General features: G+C 38.3%; 1 protein-coding gene across 4 annotated transcripts in view; it reads right to left on the bottom strand.

Annotated features, from left to right (window-relative positions):
- TAFA3 (TAFA chemokine like family member 3) overlaps positions 1-19,653 on the bottom strand; it is a 353,000-nt gene that overhangs the window by 47,693 nt on the left and 285,654 nt on the right. For all 4 annotated transcript variants that reach the window (XR_014470354.1, XR_014470355.1, XR_014470356.1 and 1 more), the window contains exon 4: positions 13,304-13,428. Coding sequence is in view for 1 of the 4 variants with exons in the window: in XM_083172779.1 (XP_083028905.1) it covers positions 13,304-13,428 (125 nt within the window). In the remaining 3 variants the exon portion in view is untranslated. The remainder of the gene's footprint in view (positions 1-13,303; positions 13,429-19,653) is intronic.

Raw genomic sequence — 19,653 nt, 5'->3', positions numbered from 1 at the left:
CACAGAGAGTATGATATACAGGAATAGGGGGAGAAAAACAGCAGATTGAGGAGAAAAATGCATACAGAATTGAGAGGAACACAGTCATGGTGAGAGTATCAGACAGAAAGAGGCAGAAAGAGAGATCCAGAGAGGATTTCAAAGAGGGAGGAACATCTGCCTTGCTTCAACCCACAAGAATAGTGTACATGTAACGGTTCTTCCGGGTTCGGCACTCGCAAAACTTTCTAAAATTAAGTCCATGCCAACGTGAATAGTTCATACCCCCACTATCCACGTTGGCATTGAGTTGATTTTAGATAGCATGGCGAGCCCGTTGCGTGGGCGAGCTAAGCGAGCCCCACAAGGGGACACAGACGTTGCTGCGACTGAGAAGCTGCCACCGTGAAAATAAACAAATACTGATGTAACTACTGATACCCATTGCCAAGACAACATACTGTATAAAACAACTTACAGTACACATTTAAAGCAGAAATAACATAGTGTATACTTATATTGATGAATTTGATCATTTGCATTACAAACAAGTAATTACATATTAATAATAAAAATATGACCATAACTGGAAAATATTCTTTAAAGTTTGATGGTCATAAAAAGAAGATACTGGGGGAAATTTACTAAGATGTGTATTCTACTTCAAGGGCTTTATTCTAGTTCACTCTTTCTGACAAAATCCTTCTTAGATGGGCAAAACCATGTGCACTGCAGGTGGGGCAGATGTTACTTGTGCAGAGAGAGTTAGATTTGGGTGGGGTTTTACTTCAAAGTGAGATCTATATTGCAGTGTAAAAATAAAGCAGCCAGTATTTACCCTGCACAGAAACAAAATAACTCACCCATATCTAATTCTCTCTGCATATGTTACATTTGCCCCCCTGCAGTGAACATGGTTTTTTCCATCTAAGAAGGATTTTGTCAGAAAGAGTGAACTAGAATAAGGCCCCAGAGGTGATGTTGCTATGGGCAACCAATCAGAATCTACAAATTATTTATTTAGCACCCTCTAGAATATAGTAGACAGGATCTGATTGGCTGCCCATAGCAACATCTCATGTGAAGTGGAATACACATCTTAGTAAATTTCCCCCACTATGTACAGCATGATAGTTATAATATATGTCAGTTCTCCATACATCATTCTCATTGGCTGCTTCATGGCAACAATCTTGCTTCCTTGGTAATGTGTGGAGGCATGACCGACCCACATGGAATTGAAGAAGACTTCTGATTATGGCATGCAGATTCAAGTGATGGGATTGCTGTATACAGTAGTTTTTAGGTGAGTGCTTGTATTATATTTCTTGCCCCTGATGATAGTGAACATTTGAACAGCCACTATATACATATTCAATAGGTTTAGATTATAATGGCAACCATGGGCCTGATTCAGACCTTCTTGCTAGACTGCTTATATTAGCGTATGTGTCACTGAAGTAATTTTCTCGTGATGATAAAAAAGTGGAAAAAATGAAATAATTGTGTAAGTGGCACAATATGTAAATATAACAATGTGAAGTTATAAAAAGGGAGAATCCAAGGACTCGTACCAAAACTCACAATTCAATGGGAGTGCACAAGTGTATAAAGGTATCTTTACAATCTTTAAAGGATCACCAATGTGAATCAGATAGGTTCGTGTACCAATATTGAAGTGGTGTTCTCCAAATGCGTACTGTACTCACTGGGGTAATGTGAGATTAAAACATATCTGGGTTTCTTTGAAAAAGTGGAAGTAACTTCATATAGGGTCACCTCATGCAGGTGATAAGATCTACCAAAACAGCTGCATACCATACTCACTCGTAGCAATGATGAAATAGGCACATAGCAGTTTCTTTAGTGAGCCAGCTTCTCTCAATGTCCAATGAGCTATGTCTCTCACATGCAATTGTATGGGGGCAAAAAGAAAGGTAGGAGCTGGTCTCAGAATTTTTTTTTAATGATAAGTTCAATGATACAATTAAACTGAAATGTGGCCAATTGGCCAATGACCACAAATCAGATGAAAGCATATACAAAGACATACAATGGGTTAAAAGCAAAAAAACACTCACTTCTCATCCAACATGTTTCGGCGGTCACAGCCGCCTTTCTCCAAGGAAAAAGGCGGCTGAGACTGCCGAAACATGTTGGATAAGTCTAAACTACTTGGAGAATTGAGAGTGGGCTCTGATGTCATGTGACATCAGTCATCTGCCCAAAAAATGCATGGGTACGCCAACTGTTTCCATGGGCACGCCCAGCATTTTTGTGGGCATGCCCATTAAACACTGGGTGGTCCCCTGCATCTGCCCCATGCCCACCCCCTTCCCACCCACCATGGAGCAAATGCCCTGGTGAGTGTGAAACTCGCTGAAGGCGTTCGTTTCCGGGGTTTGCACATGTTCATATTCAAGCATGCTTATGGGCAAACCCACACCATCGGGGGCTGTGGGCGAATTCGTACATGATCTATGGGTATAGGTGGAAGAGGCATACATAGAGATATAGGAAGCCAACAGTGGATAGGGAAGACATACAACTCCAAAGGCTTACCCCCTGATACACCGGAGGAATAAACTGTTTTCTCTGTGTTACTTCTTATGTGGCTTCAGCAGCTATGATGAACATTGATTATAGTCAGTAATAGGAGGATACATCTAAGTTTATTCCTCTTAATAATATACCCAGTTTATCCCCCTGACAAGAGCTCTAGGTGTATAACTTGTAAGTACCTAAATGTTGGCATAATAATACACACTGGGGGGTTATTTACTAAGATGTTCTATTGAAGCTGGGATGTATCTATTATCTTCTGGAAGGTGTTAAATATATAAGAAAATAATATTATTTGTTGCTATGGGCAAGATCCCAGCTTAGTAAATTAACCCATATAATGGGGAGCTCTCAGTCTAAATGCTGATTGTCATAATGAGAATCAGTACAAGCGTGATCAATATGGTCCTGAAATTAGGTCCAAGCAATCTGTGGATATCTGTGGATAAAATGCGAGGTTATGCATCTTAGGAGACATAACCAGTGTGCTAGTTATAACCTATGCTGGGTTGCTTTGGGTATATCAGAACTGGAAAAGGATCTCAGAGTCAAAATTGATAACAAACTGGGTGGTAGTTCTCAGTGTCATGTAGCAACAAACAAGGCCAACAGGATACTAGCGTACGTATATAAGATGGGGTATGGAGACTAGGGACTCAAAGGTAATTATGCCACACTACAAAGCATTGGTTAGACAGCAAAAATGCAGAGTACAATTAGGAGGCCCGCACTATAAAAAAGACATCCTAGAACATGAAAAAGTCCAAAGAAGAGCAACAAAGCTAACAAAGGGGTTGGAGAATTTAAGCTATGAAGACAGATTGAACAAATTGGGATTATTTATACTAGAAAAGAGACATTTAAAGGGAGACATGCTAAACTTGTACAAATATATCAGGGGCAATATAAGGAACTGCCAGGCAACCTTTTCGCTTAGACCTCTAGGACGGGTGTGGTATGGCGGTCCGACAATCGGGATACCGACGGTAAGTATACCGACATCGGACTCTCAACTGCCGGTGCTCTGACAGGGGGTGTGAGCAAAGAAGCTCGCTGCGCTCGCCAAGCTGCGGGTATGATGGCTCGCATTGCTCGCCACAGGTTCTATTCTCCCCCCACAATGGAGAATAGCCCATGTCTGTCAGTATCCCAACTGTCGGGATTTAAACAGTTGGGATTCTGATGTCAGAGTACTGACCGTCAGAATCCTGACTGTCTGGCAGTCATCTGACACCCCTCTAGGACACGTGGGCATGAGTTTAGACTAGCAAAAAGAAGATTTTGTTTACGGTCAGGGCAGCCAAATTGTGGAACTCTCTTCCTGGAGAGGTGGTGTCGGCAGACACAATAAATACGTTTAAAATAATATTGGACAACCATCTATTGAGTAAAAACATCCAGGGGTACAAACAAAAATCCAAATCTGTCTTTAAATAAATCCACAACATGCACATGGAGCACCTATCTTCCTTGGCCGGGGATCCCCAGAATGTCCTTGCTGGCGATCAATTCAGGGAGACGGGCAGGGATAGGGGGGACAACGGGGCGGCGAGGGGCACCGGGGGAAAGCGGTGAGGACCCGTAGACAGCTCCATAGCCACGGAGCGCGCAAGCATCTCGTGTGCACGCGCCCCTGGCGGGGGCTGCCAATACTAACGCCAACCCCTGCAAGAATGAGGCCAGCTCCATCTGTATAATATGGGATGTAGCAAATGGATCATACACACTAACCAAAATTGTACTCAATGGACACATGTCTTTATTCTGTCTTAACTACTATGTAACTATGTAACTATGTTTAGTATATTAATGGACTAAATAGCACCAATTTTGGCATCTAAATACAGTATAATAATTTGAAAGAAATAAACCCTGCAATTAACCCTATTAACTTTATTTTCTAGTTTATTTTACTTTGACTCTTGCAGTTTATTGCTTACCTTTGTATCATTTAAGGATATTATCCAGGCTTAAATTTATCAAATGTCATAAAAAAAATGGAAAAGCATGGGGCATTTTAAAAATTATTTATTGATACTTTTCTGAACTGGAAACAGTTGCTTTAGAGCTCATTTGACTGGCAATTTTTTTTCTATGCAAGCCTTCATAATATTACAAGACTGGAACTGTGTAATACCCAGTTAAAGTTACCGATATCTTGAACTGACCCAGTGATATACAGTAAGTCATGTTGCTAACCCTTTTAATGTTAATTAATAGAAGAAAAAAAACTGTTTCTATCAGGTTAAATAACAACATTTGTATTTTTTTTTATTAAATAAGAGCAAGTAAAAATAGACATGTACAGTACCTACATCAATACATAACCATACAATTATCCTGTAATTTGGTTAATTACAGTGTTCTGATGTCAAACCATGGCACTGACAAAAGTAAATATATTTAAAAATGATTACCTAATGACTTCAGTTTGGTCTGTTTGTCTTCATATTAAACACACACACACACACACACACACACACACACACACACACACACACATGAACGCATACACACATAAAGATGTATCACTTCTGTAGTCTAAGAACCTCATCAATGTTTCATATCTTACAAAGCATCAGAAGCAGAGAAAATATTCCCTGGGTTTTTCTACTAATCTAATGTTCTGTTTTTTCCACACAAACACATAGGTATGTGTTCAGTATTTTAGAAAACAGATGGCAGTTTGTAAAACTTACACACCATGTGCAGTTCACTGGCAGAATGTTTAAATACCACAGTGTCCTTTTTCATAACTAGTTCTCAGCTGTTTTCATTTTACACACTATAAATAACTGTCTGCTCCTGGCTGACTCTTAGAAAGGTGCTTCTGTCCACACTCCATGTTATATGGCTCTCTAAAGATCACACATCTCCCGTTAATATAAACCTTGCCAATTTGATAATTTGCTGGCCTAGTGCTACTTTAACCCCTCTTAAATATAGAAAGTCTTACCTGTTGGGTATTGTTAAGACTTTTCTAAGCAGCAGTTTATCATTACAAATGGTTACAATATATTTAAAACAAAAATGAAATGTACTCATACACAATGCAGTGAAAAGATAACAATTTAAAGTAGCTATTCATATAGTCTATTTGATGGTTGTTCAATCAAGCCTTGAAAACTGTTCTACTACATTTTACCCCTTGTATTTCTATGCTAAGACTATAAAATCAGTGAAATGCAAATAAACAAATATGTCGGAGGTAGTTATGTAAGAGCCTGCAAGATGCAGGAAGAGATGAGAATACAATTATACGGGAATATCTAGTGGTTGCAAGACTATACAAATAAAGAAGGGAGTAATTTGTAACTGGCGCTGTCTAATTAAGCAGCTAGGTTTCCTTTCCTTTAGGAGGCCATCAATCCTCCTAAGAGACACACGAATATTCATCCAGAAGAGAATAGGGAAGAAAACCAGCGCAAAGATTTCACAGAGACTTGCTTGTGAGCAGGAAAATCGGGACACAGGTGCTGTGCTTTGAGTGGGCTTAATTAACCACACTTACTTTCTGCTCCCGACCCGCGTTCACATAGCAGTTTCTTTAAACACCATAAGCGATAGGTATCACAGGTTTCTTGATATAAAAAGCAAATGAAAACTTACATCAGTATTCTGTCACGCGTTCACGTAACAGTTTCTTTAGGATCCACTGCACGGACTCCAAGATCACCGCAAAAAGGTTTATTTGACAAGCAGGGTATACACACACGATTAAAACCAACAGGTGTCACCGCAGTCTTCCAGCTAGCATAGATGTTGCACAGTCCCCCCGGCGCTGCAGACGCTTGAAGAGGATGCTTGCTTCCAGACCACGGATCTGTACCTGAACATACACTTCTGACGGCGGGTGACGTCAGGATATCACGTCACCCGCCGTCAGAAGTGTATGTTCAGGTACAGATCCGTGGTCTGGAAGCAAGCATCCTCTTCAAGCGTCTGCAGCGCCGGGGGGACTGTGCAACATCTATGCTAGCTGGAAGACTGCGGTGACACCTGTTGGTTTTAATCGTGTGTGTATACCCTGCTTGTCAAATAAACCTTTTTGCGGTGATCTTGGAGTCCGTGCAGTGGATCCTAAAGAAACTGTTACGTGAACGCGTGACAGAATACTGATGTAAGTTTTCATTTGCTTTTTATATCATGAAACCTGTGATACCTATCGCTTATGGTGTTTAAAGAAACTGCTATGTGAACGCGGGTCGGGAGCAGAAAGTAAGTGTGGTTAATTAACCCCACTCAAAGCACAGCACCTGTGTCCCGATTTTCCTGCTCACAAGCAAGTCTCTGTGAAATCTTTGCGCTGGTTTTCTTCCCTATTCTCTTCTGGTTGAATATCTAGTGGTTGATTTGTAATTTTACATTTCCTACAATATCTGTACCTTTGGCTCTGTAGCTAAACTTGATTTGGACTAAATTTAACTAAATCTCTGTTCACTTCTACATGCCCTCTCTAAAAGATGCTATCCATGGTGCTGAAACTGCTACATACTTCAAACAACTTTTTTTCATTTGGATATGAAAAACCATTTAATGCATTGATATCTTCAATAGTCTATTTGCTCAATAAAGTTATTCAAACACGTGCCAGTAATGAGGTAATCATATTTAATCCTTTTACTACAGTGGACAGCTGTTTTTAAGTCCATTTTTCCTACAGACAATCTAACTAAAACAATAAGGTCAATATAAAATGGCTAATACATGTTTTCCAGTACTGAGCACTTAGGGGACTTCTGTAAAATATTTTTACTCAAAAATAGCAAAGCAAGTTAAAAGAAATTCAAGGAAAGCAACATGTATGAAATTATATGGTAGATGTTTTAATCAAATACTCAATTTATTTTAAACACAATAAATGAAAATTACTTTGCTCACACAACTTCACTTGTGCAAAACAAAGATCTATACTGTGTACAAGGATGTTCCTGGAATATAGGTCTTACCTTCAAATTTTCCTCATATTATAGACATATATGCCAGTTTTGACAGCTCATATACCTCATATGTATCATTCTATGTTATTTTTATTTTATTTTAAATGAAATGACCATTAGTAGTGCTGTAATAACAATGGTGGACAATGTATTGCTGTTATTTTCTGCAGTCATTAACAGAATATATAAGCACCCTTAGGTACAGAGTAGTATACCAGGCAAATGAGTGGAGTGGATCTCATTTATCAGTATTTGGTGGTGTTCCCACATAGACTCAACAACAGGGGATGGTATATTTGTTTTTTCTTTTACTTTCTTGTGGAAACGCATGGCTGCTGTTAGAACATTTCTGGAAAAGTGACAAGAGTCAGTTGGATTTCAAAGTATCCATTGTTCAAGTACTGATCAATGCTGACTATGGAGCAACATCAAAAATGAAAACCAAGTGAGAAACATCCTCTGTTGAAGCACATTGCCATATCAAAGCCCCCCTGAAATATGGTTCAGTTTGAGTATATTTTATTTATGGAGAAAATACAGTAGGCATCACGATAAGAACTAAATGGAACCATATAAGACATTTGTTTTTAACTTTACCCTATTTTTTATAAACAAAAATTACCTTTCACAGATAAAATACTGTTCCATTATAAACGGGTCTTTTCTATGTTGCACGTGCATGTTGTCCACTGAAGTGGACACATGTATAACTTCTTTTGTTTTTATTGCTATAAACTATGCATGCATTAAAGTGTTAAAATGGTGCTCTATTTTTTCTTTAAGTGCCAGAAGCTATTTATGCTGGCAGTCCAAGTGACACCAGCCAATCACCTGCTAACTGCCATGTTACAGCCTGTGTTTGAAAAAAGTCAGTAAGGAGCTGATTGGTCCGACGTTTATATCTTCTTATCATCCTTGCATTTATCTCTTGTTAAGGCTTAATACATCTGCCCCAATGATCTTACAGTATGTTAATTCAGAGCCAATGTACTGTACACAGACATTTTTGAAGGGTCATGATGTTTCTCAGGAGCCCATTAAGTGTGCTACAGACTGTACATCAGATTTTCCTACATTCTTTAAAGCTGCACTACCAGCTTATGCGATGAACACTTTCAAATGGCTTCAAAACCAGTGTGTGAGCAGGCAAACCAATCAGAAGTTGCCATTTTCATGACTTTCGCTTCCTATTGACACATTCACACACATGCTCTCTAAAACCATATCTGTGAGACTAATTACGAAGCCTGGTAAAACTTGTTTGGCTGGAAGGAATAGCTATCAGGGCTATGATGGGTGGAGCTTAATTCATTATAGTAGTAGTACATCTTTAGTAATTATGGGGCAGATGTATTAAGCCTGGTGAAGAGATAAAGTGGAGATAAAGTAGCAGGTGATATCGCACCAGCTAATCAACTCCTAACTGTAATTTTTTAAACATAGCTGATGCATTTTTGCCTTTTCCAGTACTTTATCTTCACTTTATCTCTTTACCAGGCTTAATACATCTGCCCCAAAGACTGATACTACTATAGCTGTCCTGACAATATTTATGTAAAAAAGTCAAATAAGAATATAAAAAAAGCTAAACAGCTGTAATGCACCATAAATATAATATATGAGTACTTATGCACTTTAGCCCATAAAAAACATTACTGGTTTAAATAATATTTCTCTTTTCAAACCCACAACATATATATTATACAGTACTTAGTATTTTTTCTGGATGAATTTTGATTTTCCAATAGTGTTTCTTATTAAGACAACGCACACAATGTTTTTTTTTTATTTTTTATGTGGGTTGCACATAATAAACTGTACTTTTTAATTACATGCCCACAGGCTAAATTACTTCAAATTACTGTATGAGTATTATGAACATTTGCTGGTGATATATTCCATTAACCCTGCTGCATCACTATGCTGACAGCATTACTCCCACCATATATTTCTGCTAATTTTGCTGGTAATTGTTGTCATTCTAATTGAATGTTTTCTAGAATATATCACCATAATATAGAAATATGATATTTGTAAGCTAAAGGTCATCACTAGAGTAAGACGTTAGAAAGCAATGCCTTACAATGGCCATATGCTTTGTTGTGTTGTTATTAATATGAACAAGGAGGGTGTATTTCTGACATTAAAGTAATACTCATAAATTGTAACAGGTTTCATAATAATTGCACATGATCTGAGTGTACAAATATAAATGACTGCTAAACATATTTAATGTGCACCTTTGTTTGCTACAGAATTTCAAAGCATAATTCTAAGTGATAACAACTAATTGCTAGTGTAAATTTGAAATTCAGATCTAACACATTCAATAACTAAATACTATATAACCTACACTTACAGATGTGTCCTCGTGCATCTTTACTGCAGTAGTGCCAAATAGCCCCTCTCAGCACATCAGTATCCGCGAAACTCTGCTAGCATTGGGCAGTGTGGCTTATACTGGCTATATACTAGACCAAGTTTTATACAATTAGTTGGTTGAATGGAATAAAAATATGGTACTGGTTGGGAGCAAATTTAATTAGTAATTTAGTAATTTGCTCCCAAAATTACGAAACAATGAAAGCTGTAATTCAGAGAAGGTAGTTTAGGTAAATCTGATTGATATAAACAATTTGACTTTTTTGTCCATTTTCCTGAGTTTGAAAGCAAATTGCTGATTGTCATTTGCTCCCATCCAGTACCAAATTTTCAGTCCAATCAACCAACTAGATGGACGGTTGGATAAAAGACTGTCTAGTGTATGGCCAGCATAAGATAAACCAGCAGACTGCACTGTTTAATTTGATACATGAAACTTGTTCAAGCTACAATGTAGCTGTCACAGCTTTTTTTTTTTCAATTTAAGTTGTGTTGTGCTTCATATACAGACTCAGTTGCATACAATATACAAGTGTATAGACAATTTATCAGCTCTGTCTCTTGGAGCATCCTAGTCCCATCATGTTGTGACTAAGATGCTATTTTTGGCAATAAAAATATGCTGATGCTAACAGAGACTTGAGACCTGACTGCTCACTTGCGCCAGGCATCTCACCCTGTGTGCACTCTGAGACTAGCTGTACGAGGAGACATCTGCAATTCAAAATAAGCAAGAATCAAATAGACAAGAATGATTAAATCAGTGGTGGCTGCAGAGGGGGGCTGCAGTACAGTTCAAATTTCAAATAGGGGAGCCAAACCAGGTGCCATTCCAAACTGACTCACTGGCAGTTGGTGTTTTTCCCATATTTGAATTTTGAAGTGTACTGCAGACCCACCTCTGGAGCCACCACTGATTAATATAAGAAACATTCATGGAGTTCAAATGGAACACCTGGGCTAGTGAGATTTATAAGTAAATGGAGGAAAAAACAGACCCAGGGAGAAGACAGGAGTTTAACACCTAACAATAAGGATAAAGCTGGAGTTTAGCTTAGGGTGCTGTTTTTCCTGTGGTCATGGATATCGATTCAGCACAAGCTAATAGAGAAGTGAAGTTAAATGATTGATAGGGATCACTAAGGGAAAACTGAATGTGCTGTATGCTTACTGTAGATATTACTTTACATCCTGGCAACAAATTGCAAGCTTGTATACCAAAAATGCACTGTGAGTTTTAGCTTGGAGACATTAGTGTCACATGTGTTGTTTTTGTGGAATGCTTAGGAAAGCCAGATTATGTTTCCTATTTGGCTAAACAAAAAATTAAAGCATTATCTAAAATAAATGTTAGAAGTTACTGCTGCACAGTAAGCATGCAGTATGTGTTACAAGTTGCTTAGGCCCATTCGGAGACCACTAGGTTGCTGCATGAACAGCTGACTGCTATACAGACACAGCAATATACCATGCAGAAACCTTAGGAGAGGACACCATTGAGGCATCCTGTAACTGATAGTATTTAAAGAGGAAACCCATGCAGGTACGGGGCGAACATACAAACTTTGCACAGTTTGGGCCATGGTGGGGATCAAACCCATGACCTCAGTGCTGTGAGGCAGTAATGCTAACCATTACACCATCCAAACTGATATATATATATATATATATATATATATATATATATATATATATATATATATATATATATATATATATATATATATATATATATATATATATATATATATATATATATATATATATATATATATAGTAGGTGGACACCAGGTGAAAAGAATTGTATATATACCAAGTTAATAATAAAATAATAAAATAATAATGTATCCTATGCTCTTGGGTTACAAAAGGAAATGTGGCTTGACAGTGTTACAGTACACAACATTGTACTCTTCTCTCCTGAGAAAGATTGTAATCTTTATTCCTGAGAAAGTCCAACATTTACTGCACAAGGACGAAACACGTTGAGACAGATTTCATGGTGCTTGGAACAATAAGCACACTTCGGATAAGCTCTATTTTTTTTTTTTCATTGTAGGCGCAAATTTATACAGTATGTCATCATTGTGTATTAATAAAATTATTTTGGAATATTACACTATTGCAGCCCCTTTTTCTCTTCTATATTTATGTATATCCCCAATTGATTGTGGTCGGAAGAGGGAAACCTATAAGAAGAATTGGCAGTAGAGGTGGCGTGATTGGAAAAAGTGTTAATGTGGAGATACACGTGATTTTGAATGACACTCCATGGTACACTTTCATTCTGGTGGTATTGTTTTAATAATTCTGGTGGTGGCCAAATTGATACCAAGACATATTGCACTATTTGGAGCTTCTTTTCATTATTATTTCTAGTGTTATAGTAAATATGACATTTTCAGTACTGAATTTATAGAGAACATGGTCTATTATTGAAGATTCATATACATATGACATATTGTATATATTTGGACAGTGTTAAAGTTCAAAATGTGAAATTACAAAGTCAAATATAATAAGCAAATAAAGTATTTATACAATTAGACACAAATACAAAACCACAGTACTAATTAACTTTAATTAAGTACAAACATATTTTAGGCCAGATGCACCAAGCTTAAAAAATAGATAAAGTGGAGTGCACCAAGCTTCGAAAAGTGATAAACTGGAGAGTGATAAACCACTAGCCAATCAGATCCTAACTGACATTTTCAAACCCAGCCTGTATGTATCATGACAGTTAGGAGGTGATAAGCTGGTTGTTTATCACTCTCCAGTTTATCACTTTTCGAAGCTTGGTGAATCGGACCCTTTGTTAATCACTAAGAAACAAATAGAAATCTTCTTTACTACCTACAGTATACAGTAGATTTATTAAATCATGTGAAAAGTATATCTAATATACAGTATATCTTTTTAAGACGCAGTCAGCCAATCATAAGCTGCTGCTACTTATCTTTACCACAAGACATAAGCTTCCTGAAAGATGCATATACGATATGTCTGTGTTCTGGTCTTCACAGGTCACATTTACAGTACTTGTATGACCATAGTACACTATACTCAACCTATGCTCCCTAATACCACCTAGTAACAAGAGGCAAGAGAAGCGTTAAAAGTTTTTGTGGGCATGCAACTTATGAAATGAATATTTTAGACCAAAATAATGCTAATTTTGCATCTTTTTTGTTTTATTACCAAAAATTTAGAACCAAAATTTATATCAGTTTTATTATCTGTTTCTCTTTCCATGGTAGTCCAAAGTATATTTCCGCTTGCTTACCACCTGAATAATGGCTGCAAAAGCATAAGTATTTAAATGCTTCATGTACATCTAAAATAATAGCTTTAAACAATTAAGCAATGAGACAAACTACTACATGATATACTACATGAGAATAATAATGATAAAAAAATCTACAGTATGTTAGTCTTACCTTTGTTGTTTTGACTTTGTTCCCACTACTACAACTCCATCCTGTCAAGTCTGGTAGAACTTTGCAGTCTTCTCCTTCTAAACATGGCTGCATTTGACACCACCATTTCTGAATAACTATAGAAGCTGAACACATGATATAGAGGTCAATGATCAGTGTAAGCAAGTAAACAAAAAAGAGAAGTTTACTTAACAAATAACAACATGGTTACTGGAAAAATCTATACATGTTAATCTAATGTGGGCTATATAACTATAGTCCCCACTTTCCCATTCTGCTGATCTGATCCATCAATTGGCAATCTGGCATCGATCATCGAAACACTGGGGAAATAGCAAAATTCAAGATATTACAATTCCTTGAATTTTTTTTTTGTTTTGTTGTTGAAATCAGAAAGTTAAGGAAATCCAACATAAATCTTTCAAATCTCTTATGCCATCCAATCAGATGGAATTACAGTAATCAGACACAGATATATGGGACCCACAGTATTGGTAAACATCAATCATCTGCTGCTTTTTTGCTTAAATCATGATAGATCAGTTAATAATAGACTTATGTGCTGAAATTTTTGCCAGACTTGTTAAGGAAAATATTATACTAGGGGGCAATTTCTATGCTGTAATATAATTACTGCTAGATAGCACAAGATGGTGTGCAAGTTTAAGGCTTACCCCTTGCTTACTACTTTTATATACCTAACAACCTTTATGATTTCTGGATGGTGTTAAATATAACACACTTAATGTGTGCAATTAATCAAGGGCAGTGCTCACATAGAGGTTTTCCTTAGCTTTTTTCATTAGCCAAGATTAGGCATGTACTATTCTAATTATATATGTGGATGGTACATATATATAAATGTTTATTTTATCATGCCAAAGTAGTTTATATACATTTAGGGGGGTATTCAATCCCCGCTGCTATTTCTGACGGGAGTAATAATAAAATATATGACATGAAATATTAAAGTAGGACAAAAATCAAATAATAAAATAACATCAGTTCTTGTCCTATTCACGGTTGTAGACAATGGGCATAGATTTTCAAAAGTGCGGGGTTTTTAGCAGTGGAGATGTTGCTTTTAGCTATAATCTGATTCCAGCTACAATATTATCTTCTAGAAGGTGCTATATATATATATACAGTATATATATAGAGATAATTTGATCGGTTGCTATGGGTAACATCTCCTCTTCTAATAACCCACACTAAAGTAAATATACCTCAGGATCTCAAATGATGAAACAATGCACATTGAGCCTGATTCATACTTTACCTTTTTGCATGTAATTGCAGCTTAGCGAACAGATAAACGCCACCCACCGCCTGACCGAAGGCCAGCCCCCCAGAAGCACATTCCTCTCAAGCATGAGAGGGGATGCGCAAATGAACACATCCCCTTGTATGCGGTTAAACGGTCTGTGTTCGCTCGCCATGTGACATCAGCGGCCCCCGCCCGAGCAGGCAAAGACACGCATGATTTTGTAGGGGAACGCCAAGCATTTATGGAGATGCACATAAAATTCTGGGCATTCCCATGCTGCCACCAACTGCGAACCCCCCTGCCCTCCCTTACCTGAGTGAACTCGCCGTAGCCAAAGCCCTTCGCTCCTGGGGTTTGCACATATGCATAACCGTGCATGCACAAACCCCAAAACATCAGGGACATGGCCAAATTCCGACGCAAATGAACGGGTCTAAATTGACCCCATTGTACAGTAGATGACCTAAAATAGGTTTGTGTTCACACTAATGCAGTTCATTGCCTTTGTTAAATAAACAGCTTGTACTAGATAAGTAATTAATGATTTTCAACCTGTACCAACTAAACATATAGGGTGACATTTAATGAGATGCGAAAATTTTGCGATATTTTCGCGAAAAATGACCGAAATCCCGTTTTCGCATGTTTAATGAGATGCGAAAAACGGCAAAAGATTTTGCAGCGAAACCGCACTTTTAGAAAGTGCGATTTTAACACGCGCCGGAACTCGCATCCAGATGTATTCCCATTGAAATGTATACAATTCACATATTTAATGAGATGCGAATTTGGGAAATGTGTCTTAAATTCGCCAAAAAATCAGACCAGGTTTTGATATGTGAATTGGCCAGAACCCTGCACAGTTCACAGATCATGGTCCTGTGGTAAAAAATGTGTTAAAAAGTTTTTTAGGGAAAATAAGTGCGTGGGGTCCCCCCTCCTGAGCATAACCAGACCTGGGCTCATTGAGCCGGACCTGGTTCCAAAAATACGGGGGACAAAAAGCGTAGGGGTCCCCTTTCTTTCTCTGGTGCCGATAACAGCCTGTGTAGCGCTGACTCCCTGCGCTACACAGGCTGAGAGTGTCTCTGGCTTATGTGTCTCCATGGAGATGCATAGCTCAGCCAATCAGGGCAGAGCTATGCGTCTCCATGGAGACGCATTAGCCAATCACGCTCTCAGCCTGTGTAGCGCTGGGACTGAGCTACACAGGCTGTTATCGGCACGGAGAAAGACGGTTCTGATAGTGCGGGCTGAGCCATCTATGCAGGAGGGTGACCAGTGCTGGATCCTGGATTGGTAAGTATGTTGGTGTAAAAGTGAGGTGTGTGTGTAATAAAGTTATACTTCTCTGTGTGTGTGTTTTCTTTTAACATTCTTTTTACAGGTGGACTACAAGTCCCAGCAGGCCCATTAATGCCCCGCATGCTGGGACTTGTGGTTCTCCAAGTCCCAGCCTGCGGGGGAGGTGTGCTGGTACTTGTAGTTCTCCTGTATAAAGCAATGTTAGGATTGACAGATTTAACCCTATCAGGCCGGCGTCCACTGGCCACGGACACCGGTGACGGCCTGGAGGGGGGGGTTATTGGGGGGTCCCCACTCCTCCAGGTACCCCGTCCAAGGCTGACCAGCCACGGTGCTCATGTTTCGGCCGGGGGACCTTATGTAAAAAGTGTCCCCCGGCTGTGGCATGACACTGAGGGCTGTTGGAGCCCAGTGCTTGTTTCAAAATACAGGGGGACCCCCAGATTTTTTGTCCCCCGTATTTTTGGAACCAGGACCGATCCAAGAGTCCTGGGCTGGTTTCAGAAATACTGGGGACCCCTACGCTTTTTGTCCCCCGTATTTTTGGAAACAGGTCTGGCTCAATGAGCCCGGGGCTGGTTATGCTCAGGAAGGGGGACCTCACACATTTTTTTACTTACAAACACAAAATCGCACATTACCTCAAATTTGCACATTCGTACATTTTCATGCCGAAAAATTGCACATTATCGCACTATTCATTCCGGAACACGCACCTCATTAAATATGCGAATCCGCGGCAAAAATGCGTTTTTAAAAAAGTGCGATAATGGGCGATTTTGAAAAACTCTCTTTTTATTAAATGTCACCCAAATGTGATGTAAAAATTTCTAAAAATAGAAACAGGTCAAATAAAACTAAACTCATAAAGAAAGCATACACATTGATGGAGACTCATTAATCAAATGATAAAATATAGCATGCTTTTTGCATACATACTATATACACTGCATACACAAATAAAAAAAATTAAACATATCACTTACAGCAGGGATGGGGAAACTTTGGCCCTCCTTATATCCCAGCATGCCCTGCTACAGTTTTGCTATTTGGCTATATTAACACTGTTGCAGGGCATGCTGGGATGCGTAGTTTAACAACAGCTGAAGGGCCGAAGGTTCCCCATTCCTGATTTACAGCAATGTTAACACATAATTGACTTGTAATGCATTTTCATATTTTAAAAATTAAATAAATAAAGCACAAGAAATAAATAAAGCAGTACATCTTTTAGTGCTTAAGTCTTTAGTTCCATGATTTATATAGAGATGTTTAGTGTAAATCACAGCCAGTGGGTGTAAGTAAAAGGAGGATTATTATATTGCTAAGTGGCATGCTAATGAGCCCATGTGTACAGTATTTCAAAACTATGCATATGTATGTCTTTCAGGGAAAATATGTTATACAGATCAGGATTGGGCATGGAAAGTATGCTGAAAATTTTTGTTTACATTTACATAGTTATATGTATGCTAGTACACATTAAAGTAAAACCTATTTGCTTTAGATGTTTAAGCTGTATTACAAATACTACATAAGGGGGTATTCAATGGGGTAAATTTATTACATTTTATTGAAGTTGGGTGTCGCCTATAGAAACCAATCAGATTCTACTTCTTATTTATTTAGCATCTTCCAGAAGATAGTAGATAGAATCTTATTGGATGCTATGGGCAACATACCATCTTCAGTAGAACTCCCGTTTTGGTAAATTTACCCCCCATGTGTGCCAATATTTTCTACGGACAGGAATATCTGCACACATCTATTCAATGTTGCAGTTTCCGACCATATTCAAGCCCGTGCAGATTCTACTTTTTAAAAAGTCGTATCTGAATTATCAAAATCGGCCTCTGGGCTGTTGAATCTACGTCCATTTTCGACAAAATACACATGGATTTGACGATCCATGTGCATTCAGACTGTCAGAATGTTTCCGACAGTTGGAAGATTGAAGTCCAACTGTCGACTTAATGCCAAAATTCTAACGGAATCAATACCCCCATTTTGTTGGCAAAAGGGATTTACTGAAACTTCTAAATTATTATTTGATAGTTTCTTGTCACCTTCCTTTGAGCGCTCCACTTAGTTTAGCTGCCCCGGTGTCCTGCTAGGTGTCCCCAACACCCAAAAGCTTGAAATAGAATTAAAGAGGTTGCAGGGACCACAGGCGCTTACTACGTTCACAAATAAGCGTTTTGAGCTATAGAAGCTCTTCCTCAAGGCTGTAGGAAGAGCTTCTATAGCTCGGAACGCGTTGGTGGACACTGCAGCACCTATCCAGGACCAGGACACCTTCCCAGCCTCATTCATTTGTAGCCTTGCAGGGTGCAACCGGAGGCACTCTGCACTTTAACACCTGTGGCTCCATTGCCAGGCTTGGGTAAGGGACAATCCCTGGAACCATTTTCACTTGTTGTTATGTCATTTTATCTTTATCTTTTCTTGTATTGTCATTTTAAAGGTTTTGCTTATCAGTCCATATTGGACCAAGTGTTATTTTTCTAATAAATTCTTATTTGTGAACTTAGTAAGCACCTGTGGTCCCTGCAACCTCTTTAATTCTATTTCAAAATTTTTATATTTATAAATGTACAGCTAGACAGAAGCAAAAATGTTGCACATATTGGGGGTGATTCCATCATTTTTTAAGTGGCAGTTATTAATGGACACCTGATAGAACAATTCAATTGTTGCTCCGATAGGAGGCCATAGGCCAAAGTGAATGATAGGGGCAAGATTTCCATTTTCTGTCTTCTATAACCAGCCTCTCTGTGCTGCCCAGTATTCCCACCCATTACACGATATAGCCTACTGTGGATTAAGTCTGCATCCTTCATTTTATAATAAGGTAATAGTACATAATTAATGATAGCAAGTAGTAAGTTAACAATGTACACCATAAAAAAAGAAAAACAGTGGTGTGGAAAGACTAAGAGCCATCACTGCTACAATGAGATGGGGCCTATATGGTCTGTACACAAAGGTGGGAATAGTAGGGATCAGATTTCTGGTCACTGTCTCCTGATATGGTAATCAGAAATGTGTCTTTTCATGTTGTGCCCATTAGTTTAAATGGATTTAGTCTCTCTGCGCAGCTAAGCCTGGTGCATATGGGCATGTCAAGCATGATAATTACTGATACCCAAAACAATTGAATTACTCTGACAGTTGCACATTAATTATTGCCACAAGAAAAACAATTGACTTGTCCTTCCAATTACAGTATGTTTAATGAATATTGTAGGCTGTTTTGCTGACCTGGAAATAATGTAAGATCTTCAAGCTTTGTCTTTGCATTGCCATTCTACTAAATGCCATTGTTCACTGAATTGGTATATTTGGGAATGGTATAGTAGATCTACACAAAATAGACAGACTTTGTATACCTATTGAATGTCAACCATATTGTGTCAACCGAGTCTGACTATACACTTTCTATTTATTGATGGGCATGCAGTAAATTTGCATTATGTGGAAGTTATAGTCCGTGCATAGAGTTACCAACTGGACTATCAGTTAATTCACTTTGGTTTGGTTAGGGCAGGGATGGGAACACATCAGCTTACATTCGGTTAGTGAAAAGATTTTGTGACAAAATACTGTACAGAACTTCAGAATTGCCCATTCCACCTATGTACAGGTTCTTGTATGTAATTGTCTTCATCAGTATTTCTCATGAACTAACATCTGTTCTTCTATATCAGTACACAAGATACCAACTAATCCAAGAAATAAATACTAGTCTTCTGAAGTTCTGTGAGTTGGTGGCACTCCC

The sequence above is a fragment of the Crinia signifera genome, chromosome 2 (genome assembly GCF_055691185.1).
Source record: "Crinia signifera chromosome 2, ASM5569118v1, whole genome shotgun sequence".
Classification (NCBI taxonomy): Eukaryota; Metazoa; Chordata; class Amphibia; order Anura; family Myobatrachidae; genus Crinia; species Crinia signifera.
The sequence above is the reverse complement of the archived record's forward strand: the minus strand, read 5'-3'. Positions and strand labels throughout refer to the sequence as shown.